The sequence below is a fragment of the Bombina bombina genome, chromosome 4 (genome assembly GCF_027579735.1).
Source record: "Bombina bombina isolate aBomBom1 chromosome 4, aBomBom1.pri, whole genome shotgun sequence".
NCBI classification, from domain to species: domain Eukaryota; kingdom Metazoa; phylum Chordata; class Amphibia; order Anura; family Bombinatoridae; genus Bombina; species Bombina bombina.
Window position 1 is genome coordinate 549,641,979 of NC_069502.1, and position 27,171 is coordinate 549,669,149.

Genomic DNA, 27,171 nt, shown 5'->3' on the forward strand with positions numbered 1-27,171 from the left:
CAATGTATATCTGATTATGGGGAGTATTTAAAACTAAAAACAGGTGCTTCACTGACTTATTACCAATAGAGATAGATAATAAGCACTTAGCTGTGATGTTATAGCTTTCAGACCTGTCATCCAGGCCGTTGACACAGTGGTCTTGGGGAGAAAGATATTTAGTCACTTTAGGTTCATCTATTTGCGCTAATAAACCTTCGCTTATATAGCTAGCTTCCTGTTTTAAGTTTATTTTAGCATACTTGGTTTTACCAAGGTCATGCACTTGTATAGGGATAAATAGATCCTCTTTAACTCTCTCAATCCCTGTGAGGTATTGAGCGTGGCCTCCCCCCTTAGGGATTTTATGATCCCCCTTGTGGAGTGATATGGTTAATACATCGCCATCTAGGGAAATATTCGCTATCTTTCCAGGCGAAATTTTAAAAGTATTACCATCAGAGCCACTAAAAGGAGTCTGATCATCTATTTGTAGAATAGTGATTTCAGGTACAGAGTTATTCCTGAAATGAATCTCCACAGCATCTGGTTTCTCTTCCACCACGTGACAGCTATGTCGGGCGCGAGATATACCAGATTTTTCATAATTGATAGGCCGTTTAACTTGTGACCAAATTACATTATTTATGCAATCAATTATGGTGCTTAATCGCTTCAGGAGATCACTACCAATAATTAAACGATCAGTTGGCAGATCCACTATAATGACAGGGTGTCTTATGACCCTGTTCCCCAATTTAAATTTTAACCATGCAGTACCGTAAACTTTTAGGGAGTCACCCCCAACACCTATTAGAGAACCGTCAAATTCTTTTATTTTAGGTTTGTGGGGTGTTAGCTCATTTAGCTGTGTGTAGTATCTGTGGGATAAGATAGTCGCCTGTGACCCAGTGTCAATTAATCCCCTGATAGGGTTGGAGACTGAATCTTGCAGCTCAACTAATACATAATATCTTCCTGCAGTTTCTACCATTTCACACATAAAGTTGGCGTTATCATACATTTGTGGGCTTCGCCACGTATTACCTGAGTTTGCCATGCTTTCCGATGCAGAAGAAGCTTCATACCTACCTGTTTCCTCTATGACAGGGTCGGCTGGATTCTTTTGTACTGCATCTGTGGAAACAAGGTTAAGAGAGAGCTGCAAAGGAAGAGATTTGTTAACTTTTCCCGGATGAGGTTGTTTGTCATCACGGCTAAATCGTCCGTTTCCGGTCTGTGGGGAGAGAACATGATTAGTATCATTGATATTTATTATTACATTTTGTATATCTCTCCCCTCCCCTTCAGGTGATACTGCAATATTTATGACTGTGCCTGTGGTCCACTGCTGACCACTGGCTGTACCCCTAAAAAAGTATTGTTCGGTTGCTGAGTCGTAGATTTTTGACTCATATTAGCGATTTGTTCGCTCAACCGATTTAACTGGGTAAACAGCATATCTACCTGATTGTACAAGTTGCTTCTACCCCTGGGCCTATCTCTTGGTGCCCCATTGTACTGATTCCTGGACCATTGGGTTCCCTCAGAATCAGGGCCGCTATTTCTATTCTGGCGTGGTTGCCCCTGGGGTTCAGCTTGTTCAGCATTAGTACTTTGGGGAGCATTATATACCTGGGGTGTCTGGTTACCCTGAGAATATCTTCGCCGTCTATTGTATCTACCCTTGCGTGGATACCAATTATTTAGTGGGTATTCTCTTTGTGAGTAATTATTCACCTGATTATGTCCCCCACTTTGGTTATAGTCTCCCTGCGCCTCAACCTGTGTAGGGGGAGGGGCAGAATTAAACCTCTGTGGAGATGGCCTGTTTTGACTGGCCACCTCTGCATAAGTTCTCTTGTTAGACTCCAAATTGAGGGGTTTAGGTGACACCCTAGTTTCTGCTACAATTTTGGGTTTTGATTCCTTTTTAACCCCCTGCTCACTGGACTGCTGAATAGAGTATAATTTTGTACTCTCTTTGATCAGCCATTCCAATGAGCAGTCCTCATCAAAATCTCTAGCTAAGTTAATTTTGATGGGTGTAGGCAGTGCTTCAAAAAATACATTTACAAATTCTGAGCCGTCAAATTTGGGATTATCTTCAGCCATACTGTACGCATTTTTCAATACAGAAAGGAATTCGATTGGACTCTGATTCGCACGACACTTTAAACCATATACCGCTATCTTCGCGGCAGTTTTAGTGCGATATTGCCCGAATTCTTTTCTGCATTGTCGTTTTACCCCATTCCAGGAATGAATATTCATATCCTTTAGTGAGGCAAAGAATTTGTGATGCTTACTGTCAAATACCCAAGGTAGAAATTCAATTTTCAATTTCTCACTTGTAACATTCATTATAGCTAACGCATTTTCAAAAGCCTGTAAATGATCAATTACAGATGTTGTTCCCTTATTGGAGAATATAGGTACTGCGCGTTGTACGAAGGTGATTATTTTATGGGAATCATAGACTTTATCAGACTTACTCTAGGCTTCTCTGTTAGAGTTTCCCTCCCCCGCGCCAGCTGCGCTACAGCTGTCCTCTGGATTTACATCCTGAGGGGATTGTCTATTTGGGAAATCTATTTCTGACCCGTTAGGGGTCATTTGTCTATGTTGTTCTATATATTTCCGTACCTCGTCCCTGACGCGTTCGCTAAAGGAGTTAGCATTATCTGCATTATTCTCACTGCTAATATAGGGGTTTTCATTATGGCGATATGACCTTTTTAAATCGCTTAATTCTCTCTGGCTTTGCGCAAGCTGTTTATTTAAATCTTGTATCTGCGCGATTAAGTCCATATTGTGCTTATCTAAGGTGGCTAGGTTTTGGGCAAATTCATCCATTTTATTTTTGGCTGTTTTTAAACCCTCTTCGCGTCTGCGCAAGGAACGAATACTATTTTCTAGCTCCTGTATTTGCAATCGTTTGTCTGTGACACAAAACGACATTTCGTCAATTATGCATATTAAAAGGGGCCAAGATTTTAGTATTAGTTCTTCTCGCTTTTTGGGATCTTTGCATTGATTAATCATTAATAATTCCTGGAAGAATTAATTCTCTTCATTCCACATATTATTATTAACGGTAATATTTTAGCCCTAGTTTCAAGCATATCCACAAAATCATTTAATTCACCAGCAATATTTAACTTCCCTTTAATGTAACTTAAGATATCTTTCTTAAGGACCTGACCTTTAGTAATGGGTATTGTAATGGGACCAATTTCATCGCTATGTATAGAATTAAATGAGTCACTTCTGGCTACAGACATTATTGTATTGGTTTAGTATTTATTTAACTAAAACGCTAATACAATTTTTGCCAATAAAAAGAGAAGAAAAAAAATCTATATTTCAAAACTTTTTTTTTTTTTATTAATTTTGAAATATGAAAAATTAATATTCCGAAATATGAAAAATTAATAATTTTATTAATTTTTCAAAATTAATCTTTAATAATATTTCAAGATATTATTATCAATCTCGAAATATGAAAATCAATATTTCAACTCTTCAAAAAAAAAATTATATCTTCAAAATATTAATATCGAAATATGAATTTTTTTTTTTTCTCTTTTATAATAATTTCTATTTACTTACAAATATATTATATCAAATATGATGGAATATTAATAAATCTCAGAAAAGTGCCTCCAATTATTATGTCAGTATATTTATGAAAATCTTAGTAGTGCTATCCAAATAATATATAAGTTTATGGCAGGGTTATAAACACAATCTTAAAATAATTTTCCTTAAAAATTGAAACCCTAATCAACCATGCATCTACTAGACCATACAATTAATATAAATATCTGAATTCTTTTATTTAGTTAATATCCATAAACATATTGAAGTATATTCGCAATAAAAGGAAATGAAACAAAATTTATATGCGTTAAAACCAACTCTTAAGATATGCTATCCTTCTTACAAAACCCAGAAAAATATACCTTCACAATTCAGCCTTATTTATTTAATACAATGGGACTAAAACCTTTAACATCCAAGCAATACAATTCTAAACTGTGCTCTTTCAACAATAGGATACTATATATATATTCTGCTATTTAACTGCAATTTATCCTAATACAGAATTAACTTACAATATCAGAACTTGCACAGATGATTTACCTAGCAAATCAGATACAGATTTAAAAGTATAATCTGCTCTTTAAATCTATTAACTGTAAAGGCTATGCATATGACTTATCTTACAAAACCCAGAAAACTGTATCTTTAAACTGCAGTGACTTTAAAATATCACAGGTAATTAGCAGCCCTTTTCTTATACTCTCTATATATATATATATATACGTTACCAAAATGAGATCCAACTTCAAGATTTTTCACACCTCATATAAAATAAGTGTAATTGCAATGGAATAGGAGAGTATGGCCCACTTTGTTTTTATAGTTTGACTGTGTCCCACGCAAAACAGTTTCAGTCAGTTACAAAACTTTGTAGCCAGTTCCTCCTTCCTTCTGTATACACTATATATTGTAATCATTAGTGTGAAATATGGGTGGCCCTTCGAAACCTTGTCCCTCTATTGGATAACTGGATATCCCATTTCCAACAGCCAAAAATCTTTCTGGCTGTAGTTCTCTCGTGGCAACACCGGGTGGCAGCATTATGAACAGGCATAGTAACATTTGAAACAACTTACATCAATATTTCTATGAAATGGTTATTAATTTTATCATAATTTACTGCGACAACTATTCATAATATTTGTTTTGGATAAGTTATATCTTAATGAATTTTCTGATCATTTTGATATGAAACATTACATATATGTAACATTATATTAAAATAATTTATATTTCATTTAGCCTAACAGAAAATTTATATTTCAGTCATATCACATCAAAGTAACTTCCATATCTTCATCTCACTATATTTTAAGAGATGTATTTAAAACTTTATAAACATTTGTTTCACATTTATATGATATGACATTTCATTTCATTCAGGCATTCCATCTCTTTCTAAGTGCATAGATTGATGCTCATGATCAATGGTTGTCTGCAATAAAAATAGAAATAATTATTAGAGATGATCCAAGCATTTATATGTCTATGGTCCATAAGTATTTATTTATAGTCTTAAAAACACAGAGGCTAAGTAAGATCTTTTGTTTTTTCAAAACATATATATCATTTCTATGTATATCTGAATGTATCTGTCTGAAAAATATAAGCAAAACAGAGGTCATTGCACATTTTTGACTGACTAAAACAGTTACCTCCCCAGCTTAGCAAATATCCATGTAATAATAGAGAATTAGACAATTTTCAATTTCTATATTTGATACATTCTGAGGCATGCATTCAAATAGAAAAAAAAATTAATTGATGTCTATTTGCTGCCTGCTTATGTGAGCTTCCAGAGTCACACCTTAGCATTTGTCTGTGTTTTTCAAGGCCTCCACTGCTCCACATGGGGTCAATCCATGAGGAGTTGTTAAAGTCTTTAAAACAGCATATTTCCTGTTTAGCCAGCAGTGCAGATGTGTATTTGATAATTAACACCTATGTGCATAAAAGTTGTTTCTCTATGATTTTGATCAGTTCCAAAAGGGTAATTCAGACATTTCGTCTCCATATATTTGCCTGTATCCTGAAACTGTTATATTTTAGTTCCTTGCTAAATTATACAATTGCATAATTTAACATATTGAGTGTGTGAGATCTCCCAGAGATAATCCTTTGTTCTCCTTTCAGCCAAGAATGTCTCCTGTGCAATTGGAGTGGGGGAGATCTAATCCTTTGTCCTACAGACCATGTTCACATCCACAGATTTATTAAATAAAGATAAATATACTTCTATATATTATTTAATAATATTTCAAATACCTTGACACCACCAATCCCTTTCTGTTCCCCATGTGTTGAGAGAATTTTAAATTATAGGGATAGACTTTTTCTGAGCCAACTTCTTGTAAGGCGGATGTTGTTCAGGAGTCTGACATTGTTCAATATATGGCGCAACTTTCGACTCAAGGGTGGCAAATTTTATTGCCCACACATGCAGTGCCCTGCACTTCCTCTCAAACTCCACCTGGAGTTACCTTGCAAGACATCGCTTCTCTAATGTCATCGGCGGTATCTGATGCATTGTCTGCTTTTCCCATGCTGCAGGAAAAGCGTAAGAGTAAATTTATTCAAATAAAGGTTACTGATACAGTAGTGGCTATTCCGAATGTTTCTTTCCAGGTGATACTGAAGTTGTTTCCTTCAGGTTTAAGCTTGAACACCTTGACGACTCCAACACTAACAGCGTAGTCAATCCTAAAAAGTCCAGTAAACTAAACAAGAATTTTGATGTGTCCTCCATGGTGGAAGTATTTCCTGTACCAGTAAGGGCTACAGAGATTATTACTAAGGAATGGGAGAAACCGGGTATCCCCTTTTCTCCATCTCCTATTTTTAAAAGGGATGTTTCCTATAGCGGACTCTATTAAGGAGTCTTGGCCGACGGTACCCTAGGTGGAAGGGGCAATTTCCACGCTAACCAGAGAACTACTATGCCCATAGAGGATAGTTGTTCCTTTAAAGATCCTATGGATATGAAGTTAGAGGGGTTGCTCAAAAGAATGTATGTATACCAGTGTTTACAAAGCAACCTGCGGTACTAACGTCACTAGATGCGTTGTCTGATTCCCTCAAAGAAATACAGGATAGGATAAAGGCCTTTAAGTTAGCCAACTCCTTTATTACAGATGCTTCCCTTCAGGTTATTAAGCTGGGAGCTAAGATTTTAGGCTTTGCCATATTGGCCCGCAGAGCGTTAAGGTTAAAATCTTGGTCTGCGGATGTTTCATCTAAGTCTAAACTTTTGGCGATTCCTTACAAAGGAAAGACATTGTTTGGACCTGGTTTGACAGAGATAATTTCTGATATTATGGGAGGTAAGGGACATTCCCTCCCTCAGGATAAGAGAAATAAATAAAAAGGACATCAGAGTAATTTTAGTTCCTTTCGAAATTTCTAGGAAATTCCTTCCACTCCCTCTTCCAAGCATGAGCAGTCCAAGCCTTCCTGGAGACCCAATCATTCTTGGAATAGGGGAATGCAATCCATGAAGCCTGCTGTTGAATCAAGGACAGCATGAAGGGCATGCCTCTGACCTGGGACCGGATCTTGTGGGGGACAGGCTTCCTTCTTCATTCAGGCTTGGGTTCGAGATGTTCAAGATCCCTGGGCCATGGACGTTGTGTCCCAGGGATACAAACTGGAGTTCAAGACCTTTTCTCCCAGGGGCAGGTTTCTGCTTTCAAGATTATCTGCAGACCAGACAAAAGGAGAGGCGTTCTTACACCTCGGAGTGATAGTTCCTGTTCCAATGCAGGAACAAGGTCTGGGATTCTATTCCAATCTGTTTGTGGTTCCCAAGAAGGAGGGAACCTTCAGACCAATTTAGATCTCATGAGTCTAATCAAGTTTCTCAGAGTGCTATCCTTCAAGATGGAAACTATTCGTTCCATTCTTTCTTGGGTCCAAGAGGGTCAGTTAATATGACCACGGTGGATTTAAAGGACGCCTACTTGCATGTTCCCATCCACAAGGACCATCACAAATTTCTAAGGTTTGACTTTCTAGACAAACTCTTCCAATTCGTGGCTCTTCCATTTGGCCTTGTCACAGCTCCTAGAATTTTCTCAACTCTTGGATGGAAGTTGAATTTGGAAAAGAGTTCATTAGTTCCAACTACAAGGGTATTTTTCTTGGGATCCTTAATAGACTCCTTATCAATTAAAACATTTTCTGACAGAAGTCAGGAAATCAAGGATTTTAATTTTGCCTAGCACTTCAATCCTCCCCTTGACCGTCAGTGGCTCAGTGCATGGAAGAAATTGGGCTGATGGTAGCGGCAATGGACATCATCCCGTTCGCTCGTTTCCACATCAGACCTCGGCAGTTAAGCATGCTCAGGCAGTGGAACGGAGATTATGCTGATCTGTCTCCACGATTGCAGCTGGAGCTGGAGACAAGGGCTTCTCTACTTTGGTGGTTGTCTCCGGATCATCTCTCCCAGGGAACCTGCTTTCGCAGACCCTCTTGGGTGATTGTGACAACAGACGCCAGTCTTTTGGGATGGGGAGCAGTGAGGCTCCATAAAGACTCAGGGAACATGGAAGTTCCAGTAGGACAATATATCATCAGTGGCTTACATTAATCAGCATAGCCAAGATCATTCAGTTGGCGGAGACCCATAATTGCTGTCTGTCGGTGATACACATTCCAGGAGTGGATTTCCAGCTTGATTCTCAGATGGGGTCAGCCGGAATTGAACCTCATGGCATCTCGGCAGAATACCAAGCTTCCGAGGTACTGGTCTAGGTCAAGGGACCCTCAGGCTATACTCATAGACGCTCTGGCGGTACCTTGGTGTTTCAGTCTTGCATACCATTTTCCTCCTTTTTGCTCATCTTCCTCAAGTCATTGCTCGAATCAAGCAGGAGAGGGCGTCGGTGATCCTGAATGCACCGGGGTGGCCCCGCAGGATTTGGTATGTAGACCTGGTAGACATGTCATCTCTTCCATCTTGGAGACTTCCGTTGAGGAAGGACCTTCTACTTCAAGGGTCCTTCCTTCATCCAAATCTAGTTTCTCTGAAGCTGACTGCTTGGAGATTGAACGCTTAGTTTTATCCAAGCGTGGATTTTCGGAATCGGTCATTGAGATTATGATTCAGGTTAGTAAACCTGTAACTAGAAAGATTTACTATAAGATATGGCGTAAATATCTATATTGGTGTGTATCCAAAGGCTACTCTTGGAGTAGAGTTAGGATTCCTAGAATTCTGTCCTTTCTCCAAGAAGGTTTGGAGAAGGGTTTATCGGCAAGTTCCCGAAAGGATCAAATTTCTGCCTTGTCTATTTTGTTACATATACGTCTGGCGGATGTCTCAGTCGTACATTAGTTTTGTTAGGCCTTGGTCAAGATCAGGCCTGTATCTAACCAGTTACTCCTCCCTGGAGTCCTAATTTAGTTCTTAAGGTTCTTCAAGGGGCTCTGTTTGAGCAGATACATTCCTTAGATATTAAGTTCTTATCTTGGAAAGTTTTGTTTCTTATTACTTTTCTTCTATAAGGTACGACGAGTCCACGGATTCATCCTTTACTTGTGGGATATTATCCTCCTGCTAACAGGAAGTGGCAAAGAGCACCACAGCAGAGCTGTCTATATAGCTCCTCCCTTAGCTCCACCCCCCAGTCATTCTCTTTGCCTACTCTAAGTACTAGGAAAGGTAAAGTGAAAGAGGTGATAAAATGTTAGTTTTTATTTTCTTCAAGCAAGAGTTTTTTATTTTAAATGGTACTGGTGTGTACTATTTTCTCTCAGGCAGCAGATGGATGAAGACTACTGCCTGGAGGCTAATGATCTTAGCATTTGTCACTAAGATCCAGAGCAGTTCCCACAGAATGTCTGAGGAGTACAAGAAACTTCAGTGTGAGGAACGCTTTTCATGCTATATAGCAGTGAGGTATGTTCAGTCATTTTTTTCTGGACAGACTGTGGTATTTCAGAATTGGCTGCAGTATCCCCATGAGGTTAAGGGTAAGCAGTAATCCTAACAGAAGAGGGGTATTACTAAGCTTGCATATAGGGGCTGAGAAAAAATGGTTGACACTGAGTTTGAATGTTTGTGGGCAAACGTTTATTGACCTGGGAGTACTGATAACGTTTTTGGCAGTGAAGTTTTTTATGGGCGGGGCCTATTTTCGCGCCTCAGTTGCACAGTTGTATTTGCAAGTCTAGCAGCAAGCTCCAACTCCGGTGGGCCCTTGTGGAAGTTTTGGGCCAAATTGAAGCTTTAACCCTGTTGTTTCAGTTCCCTGAGGGCAGGTAGGCGCCACAGCAGGGCTGTGGCGAGGTGCACGGGGGTTTTTTTTTAGGATTTAAACCGTTATTAATGATCCGTTTTTTTACATAAGGGTTAAGTGTTCCTTTCCTTGTGGGGCAAACTTAGCTGCTTAATTTGAATACTTATACAAAAAAATGGAAAGATTGGATTAATTTAAAGCAGTTTTGCAGAACGTGTATGCTTTTTTCTCTTAAAGGCGCAGTACCGTTTTTTAAGATTGTTATTTTTTCACTAAATAAAGTGTTTTCAAGTCTGTTTGTGGTCATTACTAGCCTGTTTAACATGTCTGACATTGAAGAAAGCCAATGTTCAATGTGTTTAGAAGCCATTGTGGAACCCCCACTTAAAATGTGTCCCTCATGCACTCAAAGGGCAATAAATTGCAGAGAACATATTTTAGCTGATAAAAGTATGTCGCAGGATGATTCTCAGTCAGAAGGGAATCAGGTTATGCAATCTAATTCTCCCCAAGTGTCACAACCATTAACGCCCGCACAAGCGACGCCAATTACTTCTAGTGTGTCTAATTATTTCACCCTGCAACATATGGCCGCAGTTATGAATACTACCCTCACAGAGGTTTTATCTAAGCTGCCTGGGTTGCAGGGGAAGCGCAGTAGGTCTGGTGTGAGAGTAAATGCTGAGCCCTCTGACGCTTTATTAGCCATATCCGATGTACCCTCACAATGTTCTGAATTGGGGGTGAGGGATTTACTGTCTGAGGGAGAGATTTCTGATTCAGGAAAGATGTTCCCTCAGATAGACTCAAATATGACGGCTTTTAAATTTAAACTAGAACACCTCCTCTTGTTGCTCAGGGAGGTTTTAGCGACTCTGGATGATTGTGACCCTATTGTAATTCCAGAGACATTGTGTAAAATGGACAGATATCTAGAGGTTCCTGCTTACACTAATGTTTTTCCGGTCCCTAAGAGGATTTCGGACATTATTACTATGGAGTGGGATAGACTAGGTATTCCGTTTTCTCCCCCTCCTACTAGAGGGTCTTCTAAAGGAAATATTTATTCATCAGGGTTTTCTTCTGCAACCTATAGCGTGCATTGTTCCTGTAACTACTGCAGCTGCTTTTTGGTTTGAGGCTTTAGAAGAGGCTCTTCAGGTTGAGACCCAATTAGATGATATTCTGGATAGAATTAGGGCTCTCAAGCTAGATAATTCTTTCATTACCGATGCCGCTTTTCAACTGGCTAAATTAGTGGCAAAGAATTCAGGTTTTGCCATTTTAGCGCGTAGAGCGTTATGGCTTAAGTCCTGGTCTGCTGACATGTCATCAAAATCTAAGCTTTTAGTCATCCCTTTCAAGGGTAAGACCCTATTCGGGCCTGAACTGAAAGAGATCATTTCAGACATCACTGGAGGAAAAGGCCATGCCCTTCCTCAGGATAAGACAGATAAGATGAGGACCAAACAAAATAATTTTCGTTCCTTTCGAAACTTCAAAGGTGGTCCCTCTTCCTCCTCCCCTGCTGCAAAGCAGGAGGGGAATTTTGCTCAATCCAAGTCAGTCTGGAGACCTAACCAGACTTGGAAGAAAGGTAAACAGGCCAAGAAGCCCTCTGCTGCCACCAAGACAGCATGAAGGGGCGTCCCCCGATCTGGGACCGGATCTAGTAGGGGGCAGACTTTCTCTCTTTGCTCAGGCTTGGGCAAGAGACGTTCAGGACTCCTGGGCTTTAGAAATTGTCACCCAGGGGTATCTTCTAGACTTCAAAGATTCTCCTTCAAGGGGGAGATTTCATCTTTCTCGATTGTCTGTAAACCAGACAAAAAGAGAGGCGTTCTTACACTGTGTAGAAGACCTATATACCATGGGAGTGATCTGCCCAGTTCCAAGAACAGAACAGGGGCAGGGGTTTTACTCCAATCTGTTTGTGGTTCCCAAAAAAGAGGGAACCTTCAGACCAATTTTAGATCTCAAGATCCTAAACAAATTCCTCAGAGTCCCATCCTTCAAGATGGAGAGCATTCTGACTATTTTACCAATGATCCAGGAGGGTCAATATTTGACTACCGTGGATTTAAAGGATGCGTATCTGCACATCCCTATCCACAAAGATCATCACCAGTTTCTCAGGTTCGCCTTTCTGGACAAGCATTACCAGTTTGTGGCTCTTGCCTTCGGGTTGGCCACAGCTCCCAGAATTTTCACAAAGGTGCTAGGGTCCCTTCTGGCGGTTCTAAGGCCGCGGGGCATAGCAGTGGCGCCTTATCTGGACGATATCTAAATTCAGGTGTCAACTTACCAAATAGCCAAATCTCACACGGACATCGTGTTGGCTTTTCTCAGATCTCACGAGTGGAAGGTGAACGTAAAAAAAAGAGTTCACTTACCCCTCTCACAAGAGTTCCATTCCTGGGAACTCTGATAGATTCGATAGACATGAAAATTTTTCTGAAGGAGGTTAGGAAATCAAAGATTTTAACCACCTGCCGAACTCTTCATTCCATTCCTCGGCCGTCAGTGGCTCAGTGTATGGAGGTAATCGGACTAATGGTAGCGGCAATGGACATAGTTCCGTTTGCTCGCTTGCATCTCAGACCACCGCAACTATGCATGCTCAAATAGTGGAATGGGGATTATGCAAATTTATCTCCTCAGATAAACCTGGATCAGGAGACCAGAGACTCTCTTCTTTGGTGGTTGTCACAGGATCATCTGTCCCAGGGAATGTGTTTCCACAGGCCAGCATGGGTCATAGTGACGACGGACGCCAGCCTATTGGGCTGGGGCGCAGTCTGGAATTCCCTGAAAGCACAGGGAGTGTGGACTCAGGAGGCTCTCCTCCCGATAAATATTCTAGAACTGAGAGCGATATTCAACGCGCTTCAGGCGTGGCCTCAGCTGGCTTCGGCCAGATTCATAAAATTCCAGTCGGACAATATCACGACTGTAGCATATATCAATCATCAGGGGGGAACAAAGAGTTCTCTAGCGATGATAGAGGTTACGAAAATAATTTGATGGGCAGAGACTCACTCTTGCCATCTATCAGCAATCTATATCCCAGGAGTGGAGAACTGGGAAGAGGATTTTCTAAGTTGTCAGGCTTTTCATCCGGGGGAGTGGGAACTCCATCCGGAGGTGTTTGCACAATTGATTCATCAATGGGGCACACCAGAATTGGATCTGATGGTGTCTCGTCAGAACGCCAAACTTCCTTGTTACGGGTCCAGATCAAGGGATCCTCAAGCAGTACTGATAGATGCTCTAGCAGTACCTTGGTTGTTCAACCTGGCTTATGTGTTTCCTCTCCTCCCTCGTCTGATTGCCAGAATCAAACAGGAGAGAGCTTCGGTGATTGTGATAGCACCTGCGTGGCCACGCAGGACTTGGTATGCAGACCTGGTGTTCATGTCATCTCTACCACCATAGACACTACCACTGAGACGGGACCTTCTCATTCAAGGTCCGTTCCAGCATCCAAATCTAGTTTTTCTGCGGCTGACTGCCTGGAGATTGAACGCTTGATTTTATCCAAGCGGGGATTCTCTGAGTCGGTCATAGATACCTTGATTCAGGCTCGAAATGCTATCACTAGGAAGATTTATCATAAGATATGGCGTAAATATCTTTATTGGTGTGAATCCAAAGGTTACTCATGGAGTAGGATCAGGATTCCTATGATTTTGTCCTTTCTCCAAGAAGGATTGGAGAAGGGGTTATCAGCTAGTTCCCTAAAGGGACAGATATCTGCTTTGTCAATTTTACTGCACAAGCGTCTGGCAGATGTTCCAGACGTTCAGTCGTTTTGTCAGGCTTTAATTAGAATCAAGCCTGTGTTTAAACCTGTTGCTCCGCCATTGAGTTTGAATTTAGTTCTTAAAGTTCTTCAAGGGGTTCCGTTTGAACCTATGCATTCCATAGATATTAAGCTTCTATCTTGGAAAGTTCTGTTTTTAGTTGCTATCTCTTCGGCTCGAAGAGTTTCTGTACTATCTGCATTGCAATGCGACTCGCCTTATCTTGTTTTTCATTCTGATAAGTTGGTTTTGCGTACCAAACCTGGATTCCTTCCTAAGGTTGTTACTAATAGTAATATTAATCAGGAATTTGTTGTTCCTTCCCTGTGTCTTAATCCTTCCTCTAAGAAGGAGCGTCTGTTGCACAACTTGGACGTGGTTCGTGCTTTGAAGTTTTACTTGCAAGCGACCAAAGATTTTCGTCAAACATCTTCTCTGTTTGTTGTCTATTCTGGAAAGCGTAGAGGTAAAAAACGCTACGGCTACCTCTCTTTCTTTTTGGCTGAAAAGCATCATCCGTTTGGCATACTAGACTGCTGGACAGCAGCCTCCTGGAAGAATTACAGCTCACTCTACTAGAGCAGTGGCTTCCACATGGGCTTTTAAAAATGATGCTTCTGTTGAACAGATTTGTAAGGCTGCGACTTGGTCTTCACTTCATACCTTTTTCAAATTTGATACTTTTGCTTCTTCTGAGGCTATTTTTGGGAGAAAAGTTCTTCAAGCAGTGGTGCCTTCTGTTTAGGCATCTGTCTTCTCCCTCCCGTTCATCCGTGTCCTATAGCTTTGGTATTGTATCCCACAAGTAAAGGATGAATCCGTGGACTCGTCGTACCTTATAGATGAAAAGTAAATTTATGCTTACCTGATAAATGAATTTCTTCTATGGTTCGACGAGTCCACGGCCCGCCCTGTCATTTTAAGACAGATTATATTTTTTTTTTATTTTAAACTTCAGTCACCTCTGCACCTTTTAGTTTCTCCTTTTTCTTCCTGTACCTTCGGTCGAATGACTGGCGGGTGGAGTTAAGGGAGGAGCTATATAGACAGCTCTGCTGTGGTGCTCTTTGCCACTTCCTGTTAGCAGGAGGATAATATCCCACAAGTAAAGGATGAATCCGTGGACTCGTCGTACCATAGAAGAAATTAATTTATCAGGTAAGCATAAATTTACTTTTTCCTATTCTCATACAGTGTCAGAGCTCTCGGCATTACAGTGTGAGTCACCTTACCTTATTTTTCACCAGATAAAGTGGTTTTACGTACCATAATGAAATTTCTGTCTGGAACATTTATCAGGAGACTGGTGTTCCTTCCTTGTGCCCTAATCCTTCTTCCTGGAAGGAACAGTTTTTGCACTATTTAGACGTGGTTTGTGCTCTAAAAAATTTTCTTACAGGTAACTAAGGATTTTTGTAAGTCTTCTTCCTTATTTGTGGTGTTCTCCGAAAAATGTAAAGGACAGAAAGCTATGGCTGCTTTTCTTTCTTTATGGCTGAAGAGTATCATACGTATTGCCTATGAAATTGCTAGTAGTAACCTCCAGAGAGAGTTACGGCTCATTCCACGAGGGCTGTTGATTTTTCATGGGCATTCAGAAGTGAAGCTTCTATGGAACAGGTTTGCAAGACTGCATCTTGGTTCTCTCTTCACTATTCTTCAAAATTCTATAAAATTGCACATTTTGGTCTCAGCTGAGGTCACTTTTGGGAGAAAGGTTCTTCAAGCAGTGGTGCCTTCTGTTTAGGTTTCCTGTCCTGTCCTTCCCTTATTATCTGTGTACTCTTGCTTGGGTATTGATTCCCAACAGTAATTAATGATGATCTGTGGACTCATCGTGTCAATAGAAAGAAAACAAAATTTATGCTTACCTGATAAATTTATTTCTTGACACGATGAGTCCATGGCCCGCCCTGTTTTTAAGACAGGTTGTTGATATGTTATAAACTTCAGACACCTCTGCTCCTTGTTGCTTCCTTTCTCTCCTTTACTTCGGTCGAATGACTGGTGTGGGAGGGAAGGTAGGTGATATTTAACAGCTTTGCTGTGGTGCTCTTTGCCACCTCCTGCTGGGCAGGAGTGATATTCCCAACAGTAATTAATGATGATCCGTGGACTCATCTTGTCAAGAAAGAAAGAAATTTATCAGGTAAGCATAAATTTTGTTTTTTTTCAGACTTTATTTTGATTTCCTGCCCAAGGTGGTTTCTTCAGACTACATTAGCGGAGAGATTTTTGTTCCTTATTTGTTTCCTAATTCTAGGAATGCTTCTGAGAGATCTTTGCACTACTTGGATATTGTTTGGGCACTTTAATATTTCAATGATGCTACTAACTTTTATTTTGTTCTTTCTGATCCTAGGAAGGTTTCTTTAGCCTTTTTGGTTCGATCTTTTATTTTTCAAAGCTTATTTGGAGGCAGGTCTGCCTCCGCTGCAGTGGATTTCTGCTCATTCTACTAGGTCAGTTGTAACTTCTTACTTTTTCAAGAATGAGGCTTCCGGTGATCAAAATTGCTAGGCATCTATTTGGTCTTCTTGGTTTTATTTTTCAAAATTTTTCATTTTTAGTGTTTTGCTTCTTCTAAAGCAGCCTTTGGTAGGAAGTTTCTTCAGGCAGTTCTCTCAGTTTGATATTTTGCCTGTTTTCTTTATTTTATATATATATATATATATATATATATATATATATATATATATATATATATATATATATATATATATATATATATATATATATATATAATTATAAGGAAGATTATATTTATTTGAGGTTGCGGATTTAATTTATCTGTGAAAAATGTTTTTTTTAAATGCGTCCCTTACTGTTATTACTTGTGGACTCCACTGCTTGGTTATTAGTTCCCATGAGTGATAGATTGTGGACTCTTCTCTCTAAATAAAGGGCTATTAGATTAGGTGTAATTAGTTTAAATATCTGTAATTTGTTTATTATTTTCTGTAATTTAGTGTTGGTTTTTTTTGTACTTTAGCTAATTTAATTTAATTTTTTTGCAGGTTTGGGCCTGCAAAAAAGCTAACTGCCCTTTTAGGGCAATGACCATCCAAATGCCCTTTTCAGGGCAATGGGGAGCTTAGGTTTTTTTAGATAGTATTTTATTTGGGGGGTTGTTTGTGTGGGTGGTGGGTTTTACTGTTGGGGGGGTTGTTTGTATTGTTTTTTTACAGGTAAAAAGCTGATTACTTTGGGGCAATGCCCTGCAAAAGGCCCTTTTAAGGGCTATTGGTAGTTTAGTTTAGTTTAGTTTAGACTAGGTTTTTTTTTTATTTTGGGGGGCTTTTTTTATTTTGATAGGACTATTAGATTAGGTGTAATTAGTTTAAATATCTGTAATTTGTTTATTTTCTGTTATATAGTGTTTTTTTGTACTTTAGCTAATTTAATTTAATTTAGGTAATTGTATTTAATTTAGTTAATTTATTTAATTATAGTGTAGTGTTAGGTGTTATTGTAATTTAGGTTAGGTTTTATTTTACAGGTAAATTTGTATTTATTTTAGCTAGGTGGTTATTATATAGTTAATAACTATTTAATAACTATTCTACCTACTTAAAATAAATACAAACTTGCCTGTAAAATAAAAATAAACCCTAAGCTAGCTACAATGTAACTATTAGTTATATTGTAGCTAGCTTAGGTTTATTTTATAGGTAAGTATTTAATTTTAAATAGGAATAATGTAGTTAATGATAGTAATTTTATTTAGATTTATTTAAATTATATTTAAGTTAGGGGGTGTTAGGGTTAGACTTAGGTTTAGGGGTTAATACATTTAGTATAGTGGTGGCAACGTTGGGGGCGGCAGATTAGGGGTTAATAAATGTAGGTAGGTGGCAGCGATGTTAGGAACGGCAGATTAGGGGTTAATAATATTTAACTAATGTTTGCGAGGTGGGAGTGCTGCGGTTTAGGGGTTAATATGTTTATTATAGTGGCGGCGACGTTGGGGACGGCAGATTAGGGGTTAATAAGTGTAGGTAGGTGGCAGCGACATTGGGGCGGCAGATTATGGGTTAATAAATATAATGTAGGTGTTTGGGATGTTGGGGGCAGCAGATTAGGGGTTCATAAATATAATGTAGGTGGCGGCGGTGTCCGGAGCGCAGATTAGGGGTTAAAAATGTTATTTTAGTGTTTGCGATGTGGGAGGGCCTCGGTTTAGGGGTTAATAGGTAGTTTATAGGTGTTTATGGGCATTAGTGTACTTTTTAGCACTTTAGTTATGAGTTTTATGTTACGGCGTTGTACCATAAAACTCTTAACTATTGACTTTTAAATGCGTTAGGACTCTTGACAGGGTAGGCTGTACCGCTCACTTTTTGGCCTCCCAGGACAGACTCGTAATACCGGTGCTATGGAAGTCCCATAGAAAAAAGACTTTACAAAGTTTACGCAAGACGTTTTGCGGTAAGGCCAAATAAGTGTGCGGTGACCCTAAACCTTCAAGATTTGTGATATCAGCGGGCGTGAAAAAGCAGCGTTAGGACCTCTTAACGCTGCTTTTTTACCCTAACGCACAACTAGTAATCTAGCCGAATGTATTTGTAAGAGATAAGAAAGAGTTAATTGCTCTTTAGCGCCACCTAGTGCTTTGAGGATATATAAGTGTTCATTATGTGTTTGCTAGGTATGGCATGAGTAAGGGATAGTATCCCAAAACATCGCCTGTCTGTTTTGTCTCGGTAATTACTGAATAAAAGTTTTTTGCTGTCACCTTCCTGCTCTTTTTTATACTGTTTTTGGGTCTCAGGCAGTGACTCTTAGGTGACATGCATTACCTACCTTGAGTGCTGGAACATTCTTTGACTGTATGACTAAGAGTTAACATTGGAACTCCATTTTTTTAGTGTAGCCTTCTGTGATGCATCTTCTGCCACTTTCTGGGTACCAAAAGGCTCTGTCTCTGGTCCCCTTCTCTTCTCAATCTATACCCCTAAAGATCTTGAGCTTGCACCAGCCAATTCTTCCGTATAAAAATAATCTCATTGGGAACACCGGTCACAGAACAATATATTGCTCTTACAAGAGCTTGATCCACTTTGCCTGATTTTCAGGTGTCATCCTATCTATAAATGAAGGTATTGTGTATATTTTGGAGGCAGTTGTTTGCAACACTTGGTCAGGGTTTCTACTCGAGCCAATTTTATAATTCCCAACAAGGAAGGAACATGTCATCCCATTTTGGATCTGAAGTCTATAGCGATTTGCCAAAAGTTCCACCCTACAAGATGGAGACTCTACGGACTATCTTCCCTCTAACGTATGAAGGCCTATTCAGGGTGACTATAGCCTTGTATTTGGATATCTGCAGATTCCTGTTTAACTGTGATAATGTGAAATTCTTAAGATTTCCCTCCTTGACAGAGTTTACCAATTGTGCTTCTTCCCTTTTGGTCTTGTCCTAGCCCCAGAGTATCCACCAGGGTGTTGGGGACTCTGCTGATGGTAGCTCATTCTCAGGGTATTTCACTGGTTCCTTTTATTCTAGTCCAGGCTATCTCCTTTCAACAGGCTGTAGAGTATACGGAAACCTTATTAGTCCTGATTTTTAAGCATTTTAGGTTGATGCCACTTCAGATGCAGTTCCCTTTTTAAAAAAAAATTCTCATTCCCCTGCAATGCTCTCTCATGCGTCAATAGTAAGGAGATCACAAAGATTTCTCTCTGAAGTTTCCCTGGGTCAGATGACGAGCACAAGTCACAAGACTGATTGCAGACACCTTTCAGTGGCAAAATTGGACAGTGATCTCAACAAATACCAGCCTGCTGGGGGCTGCGTGGGGTTTTGAAGTTTGATGATATTCTATAAGGATAAGCAAATCTGGGAACCACTTCACTTGGATTTCACTGTTTGTGTAATTGGAACCCACGTGTTATGATCTTGTGGACTCTTACTATCTTATGAAAGATAATGTATGCTTACCCCCCCCCCCCCCTGTATGTTATATATACAGCTGGCAGTAGGACTTGATTTTGCACTTTATTTACCCTGCTTTAGTCCTTTCCTGTGTTTCGTGTTTTTCTTCTCTTCTTTGCCATATGCATAACTGAGTGCAGTATGGGATTATTGGGAGTATGAAGTAAAGCAGAGCTCTGTTATATAGGGGTGTTTAGCCTCTCCTTGGTGGACAGGGAAAGTAATCTCATTTGATGATCTCATGGACTTTCACCATCATAAAAAAATAATTTATCAGATAAGCATTACTATGTAGAAATGAAACCTGTACACTGTTATATTTGATATTTAAGTAATATGATTTACATTAGTGGGCTAATCTTTTATTTGAATGCATAATTTTATCTAACATGTATTTACTGTTTAACCTTTAACCGGGTCATTAATACATTTGGTTTTATGCCGCAAATCTTTGTATTTAGCCAGAGTAAATGGGCTGGCTTTGTATGCACAACATCATTTAGTTTTCTCTAGCAAAAATAAAAACTCAATGGGGGGGGGGGGGGGTTTACAATGAGTGTTTCTGTTTAATGCATCACTTTTTTATTAGTTGTTTATATAACTATTAGAGAGTCTATAATCCTTTTACAATATTGCAAAACATGTACCTCTTGGCTGTATGTCTATCTGTATGTTAGCTTTGAACAGCTTATTTCTCTTTCATTTGTACATTATTATTCCAGTTTTGTTGTATCCATTCATATAGCATTGTTAAAACTGAAATGTCTGTTAAAAATAAGTGTTTTATATGTGGCATCTGCTTCAGTGGTTTATTGTCAATCTAACCTCTTACAATTGTACTTGTTCTAGGAACACTACCTAATATCAAAGCGCCACATGCAGCCAGTGCAGAGCTAACTCCTAGGTAAGAAACCTCTAACAAAGGGCATTTTTGTCTTCATTGTACTATGTCTTAGTATAAAACTGAAAAAGTTAAAACTAGTAAAACAAACAGTTTTTGCTGTAATTTGAATATATATGTTATATCTAGTAAATCTTGTTCAAACAAACAATGCAATTGTATTGTATAACAGTTTTTTTGGCACTTTAGGGACCAATGACCAAGTTTGACGTGTTTGTTCTTTTGTTTTCTCATGTGTTTGCAGCATTTACAAACTTTAAATAAGAAAATGAATTGGTTTTAACACACAAAAATACTAGAAGAGAGACTAGTTTCAAGTATAAACAGTTATCTGAGAAAAGTAATGCCTTTTAAGTAATTGAAATATGACATAATCTAAAATAAAATGAATTATCATGGTGTTATAAAACAAAGGTATGTGAACTGCTCCCTTTGGAATCTGTTAATAACAACAATTTAATACCCTAGCTTGCTGGCCAATGATATATATTGGTTTAAGCAGTTTGGCCCTAAAAAGGGTTTCTGCGTGGCCCTCAGCACCATTGGTCGTAAAACAGGTATCACTAATCTGTTAGTGAAAAACACTGCCAAACTTCTTATTAGGTAATTAGGAATCTACCATTTAAAAAAAAAATTAAATTGTAACTAATTTCCTAAACTGAGAATCATCTGATTTTATTTTGAGGCATAATCTGTAGCTATGCCAATAATTGTAATGTAATTTGGCCCCTGCCAATCCCCCATGTAAAAAAATGATGCCCCTAGTTTAGAAAGAAAAGAAAAAAGAAAGAAAAAAGTGGAATGAAAACAATTTATGGAAATTTTAACTTGGTGCTCACAGGTAATTTAAGAACATTTCCTGTCATAAAGGACGTAAAAATAATTCCACGCTATTTTACATAATTGGAAAGTGTCTCTATTTTTATTTAAATCAAAAAGCCTATGCCAGAATTAGCAGTGCGTTTTTCGCAGAGATGCTTTACTTGTAATTGTGCAACAAGGTTAGAAGTGATATAGTTTTGTAATATATAAGTAATAAATAAATACATACATGTGTATTCTTTTACCCTTTTATGGTTGTCACATTTCACACCCCTGTAGTAAAGCTTTATTTTGTAGGCATTTGCATTCATTTACAAATCTGTTTCAGATTATTTTCTCTGATGTGTCTGCTCTAATAAAATCTTGTTTTTTTTTCAGCAGAGCAAGCACTTTTTGAAAATTAACTTTAGTTTGGGGAAATATTCAAATATGAATCAATCTACCACATGAAAAACAAAATAAATAAATACATTTTTCTGAAGTGGGAGATAGAGGCTGCATAATATCCTGCCTCTACCTCCATGAAAAGTGTTTGTGTTATTCAGTTATGGCATTGTCAGGGTGCCAGGAATCAGACTTAGACGAGAAGTGCAAAATTAATCACACCTTTATTAATAGCAAAAAATAATAATAAGTCCACAAGTCAAATAACAAGCCAAGAGTCAACACTAGAACAGGTAGTCAGACGAGCCGAGTCAGGAGCCAAAGCGAATAGTCGGTTGAGCCGGAATCAGGAACAAGGAAAACAGCAGAGTCAGGAACAAGCCAGGGATCAAGAACCAGGAAGGACGTCAGGCAGCCAGGTAATACACAGGAACTCTCACAAACAGGTCTGAGACAACACAAAGGCAAAGCATACTGAACAGAGGCCCTTAAAATAATAAGTGATGACATCACAATTCTGAGACTGCATCCTGTCTCACATGGATGATGCACACCAACCTGGCCATAAAAGGAAGTGCAGGAAATGAGCAGCATCCCCCACAATGCACCATAGTCAGGAAGAGAGGTGAGTAAAATGGCTGCCAGCAGCACATGGCAAACAAAACGGGGAAAAAACCCTGACTGTACCCTTCCCTCAACGACCCCTCCCCCGCGGGAGGACAAAAGGCTTATTGGGGAAACGGGCATGAAAGGCACGGAGGAGAGCGGGAGCATGAACATCAGAGGAGGGAACCCAAGAACGAGGCACCACAGTGGTAAACCGATTACAAACCAATGGTTTCAAGAGGGAGACATGAAAAACTTTTGGAGATGCACATAGCAGGATTTAGGTCAAGATCGTAGGCCACAGGATTAACCCGTCGGAGTATTCGAAAAGGACCAACATAACGGGGAGCCAATTTATTGGAAGGCACACGAAGGTTCAAGTTGTGGGAGGACAGCCAAACTCTCTCACCAACCTGGTAGGAAGGTGCGGGCAAATGCCTACGATCAGCCTGGAACTTTTGGCGCTGCATAGAACGATGAAGGCAATCCTGAATCTGCACCCACGTTGAATGGAGTTGCCAGAGATGCTCCTCCAAAGCCGGAATACCCTGAGACATGAATGAATCGGGCAACAAGGATGGTTAAAACCCATAATTCGCCATGAACGGGGATAACTTGGAGGAAGCATTACTAGCACTATTACGAGCAAACTCTGCCCAAGGTAACAGTTTAGACCAATTATTGTGGTGATCTGAGACATTGCAACGGAGGAACTGTTCCAGAGCTTGATTAGACCGTTCCGCAGCCCCATTGGATTGAGGGTGATATGCCGAGGAGAAGGAAAGCTGTATCCCCATTTGAGCACAAATGGAACGCCAAAATCTGGAGACAAACTGGCTACCCTGGTCCTACACTATCTCCTTGGGTAACCCATGTAAACGGAAGACCTCCCGGGCAAAAATTGAAGCAAGCTCCTGAGCGGTAGGCAGCTTCATCAAGGGAATGCAATGTGACATTTTAGAAAAACGGTCAACCACCATAAGGATAACAGTATTGCCATTGGAAACAGGGAGCTCGACAATGAAGTCCATGGAAAGATGTGTCCTAGGACGCTCACCATTAGCAATAGGTTGAAGAAGACCCACAGGAAGACGTCGAGGAGTCTTCTGTGCACAAACTGAGCAGGAGGCAACATACGCAGCAACATCAGAACGAAGACCTGGCCACCAGAATTGTCGAGTGACAGACCAAATCATTTGGTTCTTGCCTGGGTGACCTGCAGCTTTAGGATAGTGGTAAGTGTGCAAAAGTTTAGTTCGAAGATTCTCAGGAACAAAACACTTACCACTAGGTTTCTCAGGAGGTGCATTGGTTTGTGCAGCCAGGATCTCCTCCCCCAAGGGAGAAGTCAAATTAGTAGGTATGGTAGCCAAAATATGGTCAGGAGGTATAAAAGGAGTAGGTACAGACTCCTCCTTGGACAGAGGCGAGAATTGTCGAGAGAGGGCATCAGCCCTAACATTCTTACTACCAGGCAGGTAGGAGACCACATAATTAAACCGAGACAAAAATAGCGCCCATCTGGCCTGTCGGGGCGACAAACGTTTTACTTCAGATAGATAAGTTAAATTCTTGTGGTCAGTAAGAATGAGCACTGGCACGCTAGTACCCTCGAGAAGATGCCTCCATTCCTTGAGTGCCAAAATTATGGCCAGTAATTCCCTGTCGCCAATTTCAGAATTGCACTCCCCTGGAGACAATTTCTTAGAGAAGAAACCACACGGATGCAAGGAACTGTCAGGCGTAGGACATTGAGACAAGAGGGCACCTATTCCAGTCTCAAGACGCATCGACCTCAAGAACGAAAGGCAGGACAGGGTTAGGATGAGCCAGAACTGGAGCGGCAGCAAAGGCAGTCTTAAGACTACCAAAGGCCTTAATGGCAGTAGGTGACCAATGGAGTGGATCATTCTCTTTACGGGTCATATCTGTGATAGGTTTGACCAAGGAAGAAAAGTTTTTAATAAACTTAGTATAGTAATTGGCGAACCCCAAAAAACGTTGAGTAGACCGAAGACCAACTGGGCGAGGCCACTGCAGAACTGCAGATAACTTGTCAGGATTCATGGAGAACCCTGCAACGGATATAACATAACCTAGGAAGGTTACGTGAGTCTGATGGAACTCACATTTCTCGAGTTTACATAACAGGCCGTTCTCACGTAGTCTCTGAAGAACCCATGTAACATCAGAACGATGAGCCTCAAGTGTGGGTGAGTGTATGAGGATGTCGTCTAAGTACACCACAACACACTGTTGCAACATATCTCGTAGGACATCATTAATAAATTCCTGAAAAACAGCAGGAGCATTACATAGGCCAAAGGGCATTACAAGATACTCATAATGCCCGCTCCTGGTGTTAAGTGCTGTTTTCCATTTGTGGCCCTCCTTAATCCTAACGAGATTGTACGCTCCTCTCAAATCAAGTTTAGTAAAGACTGTAGCTCCCTTGAGGCGGTCAAAGAGTTCCGTAATGAGCGGAATAGGGTAAGCATTCTTAATGGTAAGATGATTAAGACCCCTATAATCGATACATGGTCTTAACTCGCCACCCTTTTTCTTCACAAAGAAGAAGCCAGCCCCTGCAGGAGAGCAGGATTTGCAGATGATCCCCCGCGACAGAGCATCAGCAGCATACTCCTCCATAGCACAATTCTCTGCAACAGACAGAGGGTACACCCGGCCCCGAGGAGGAATGGCTCCAGGTTGCAGGTCTATGGCACAATCGTAAGACCGGTGAGGAGGCAACGTACCGGCACGCACCTTGTCAAAAACGTCTAGGAACTCTTGGTACTCTTCTGGCAATTGAGATACAGAAGAAGTGCACAAGACTTTAACTGGTTTCCAAAGACAAGTGGAAATACATTGCAGGGACCACGAAAAAATTTCGGACCTGCGCCAGTCGAGACTGGGATTGTGTTTTTGGAGCCAGGGATAACCCAGAACAACCGGAAAATGCGGAGAGTTTTATCACCTGGAACTGGAGGGTTTCAAAATGGAGAGCCCCAACAGCCATGGACAACGGAGCAGTTTCGTGAGTAACGAGTCCGGGCTTAAGGGGCCTGCTATCAATGGCCTCAATAGCAAGTGGAACGGACCGATGCAAAACAGGAATGGAGTGCTTTGATACAAAAGCACTGTCAATGAAATAGCCCGCAGCACCAGAGTCAACAAGAGCCTAAGTGACTATGGAGGAGTCCACCCAAGAAAGGACAACCGTGACCAAAGCTTTCTCCTTAAGCGGTTCCGGGGACTAGGATAAACCACCCAAGGTCTGCCCCCAACAGGACCTTAGGTGTGAGTGTTTCCCGGCCATGTAGGATAAGACTTCAAAAGGTGGCCCTGTAACCCACAATAGAGGAAGAGCCCCTCCCTCCTCCTAAAGGCCCTCTCCGCCGCGGAGAGACGCGTGAATCCCAACTGCATTGGCTCAGCAGTACCTGGTGACTCGGAACCAGGAGGCATGGGAGGAGAGGGAGGCATGGGTGGGAACGAACACGTAGGAGACAACGGAACAGGAGGCTTCCGCAAGCGCTCCTTGAAAGAGGGCCTCTCTCTGAGTCTGATGTCAATTAGGATAAAAAAAGACACCAATGCCTCGAGATACTCTGGTAAATCTCTGGCAGCAACTTCGTCTTTAATCGCATCAGAGAGCCCATGAAAGAAGGCGGCAACAAGGGCTTCATTGTTCCAACCTACCTCTGCGGCAAACGTACGGAACTCAATAGCATACTGAGCAACAGATCTTGTACCTTGCTGAATGGACATGAGTTGTTTAGCAGCAGAGGAGGAGCGAGCCGGAACATCAAATATCCTTCAAAAGAAATGAGAAAAGATAGGAGTGGTGCACTAGGCTGAGTTATAAATAAAATATGCAAATATCCAATATACTGAAAGATCCAATAAACGTAGTATTACTTAAAAAGTGTCACTTCTTAAAGGAGGTCATAAAATATCACTAAAAACAATGATCCAGTTAATTAAATTAGAATACCATAAAATCTATTAAATAAATAAATTAATAGGAGTGCTAAATAATAATAATAAAGTTCAGTTAAAGTATTTATTCACACAAAGAGGCAAATGCATTCAATCAAATAAAATATAATAAAAATAAAATAAATATAAAGTTATTCAATAAATGAAAAAAGATGTGGCCACATCTAATAACTAATCAAACATATATAGAATCCTAGAAGACGGTATTAATAATAACCAAGTTATGCAGGTTAAAATTCTAATTGTAAAAAAGACTGCTGCGGGCTTGTGAAGGACTGGATGGTGATTTAATATCATCCAGCAAGGTCTGTTTCATTAGAGTAAGTCTGTGTAAATGTCTGTTTGATTCGATATAGCAAACAATTGTAGTGATTGGTAAAGAGGTTATAGCAAACAATTGTAGTGATTGGTAAAGAGGTTATCTGTAGTCCAAGTGTATATTTCGGATAACCAAATGTCACTTAGTAAGTATCCTGTAATGCTGAGGAGATCCTAAAAACTGAACGAGTGCTGACCGGTCAGTCAAATAAATGTTCCAGTATTACAGTGTAAGAGCTTGCACGTACCTAACAGACTTTGTGGCTGTAAGCGGCTCCGATGCTGTGTAAATGTTTTCCCTGGACAATCAGCTGCGGGCACTACACGCCGAGTATCAGTTCACTCCTAAGCGTGGCTTCAGCGTCTTCGCTGTCAGCGTGTACGTGTTCTTCGTCACCTGACTCAAGTGACCAATCCGGATCCTGGAAAAATGTACCAAATTCAAATAGTTCACTGATATTCTCAGGCAATCCAATTGCAAGTGGTTCATAGGTTGTAAGTCATTCTATGCGTTTCAGCACAGCGTGCCTTTATCAAGATGACTTACAGGTGGTCTAATGCTTCCTTTTATAG

The 27,171-nt window shown here is 40.2% G+C and overlaps 1 protein-coding gene across 1 annotated transcript in view; it reads left to right on the forward strand.

The window, feature by feature from the left end:
* LOC128656538 (cytochrome b5 reductase 4) overlaps positions 1-27,171 on the forward strand; it is a 1,054,602-nt gene that overhangs the window by 367,003 nt on the left and 660,428 nt on the right. The window contains exon 6 of the mRNA XM_053710489.1: positions 20,415-20,469. Within this exon, the coding sequence (XP_053566464.1) occupies positions 20,415-20,469 (55 nt within the window). The remainder of the gene's footprint in view (positions 1-20,414; positions 20,470-27,171) is intronic.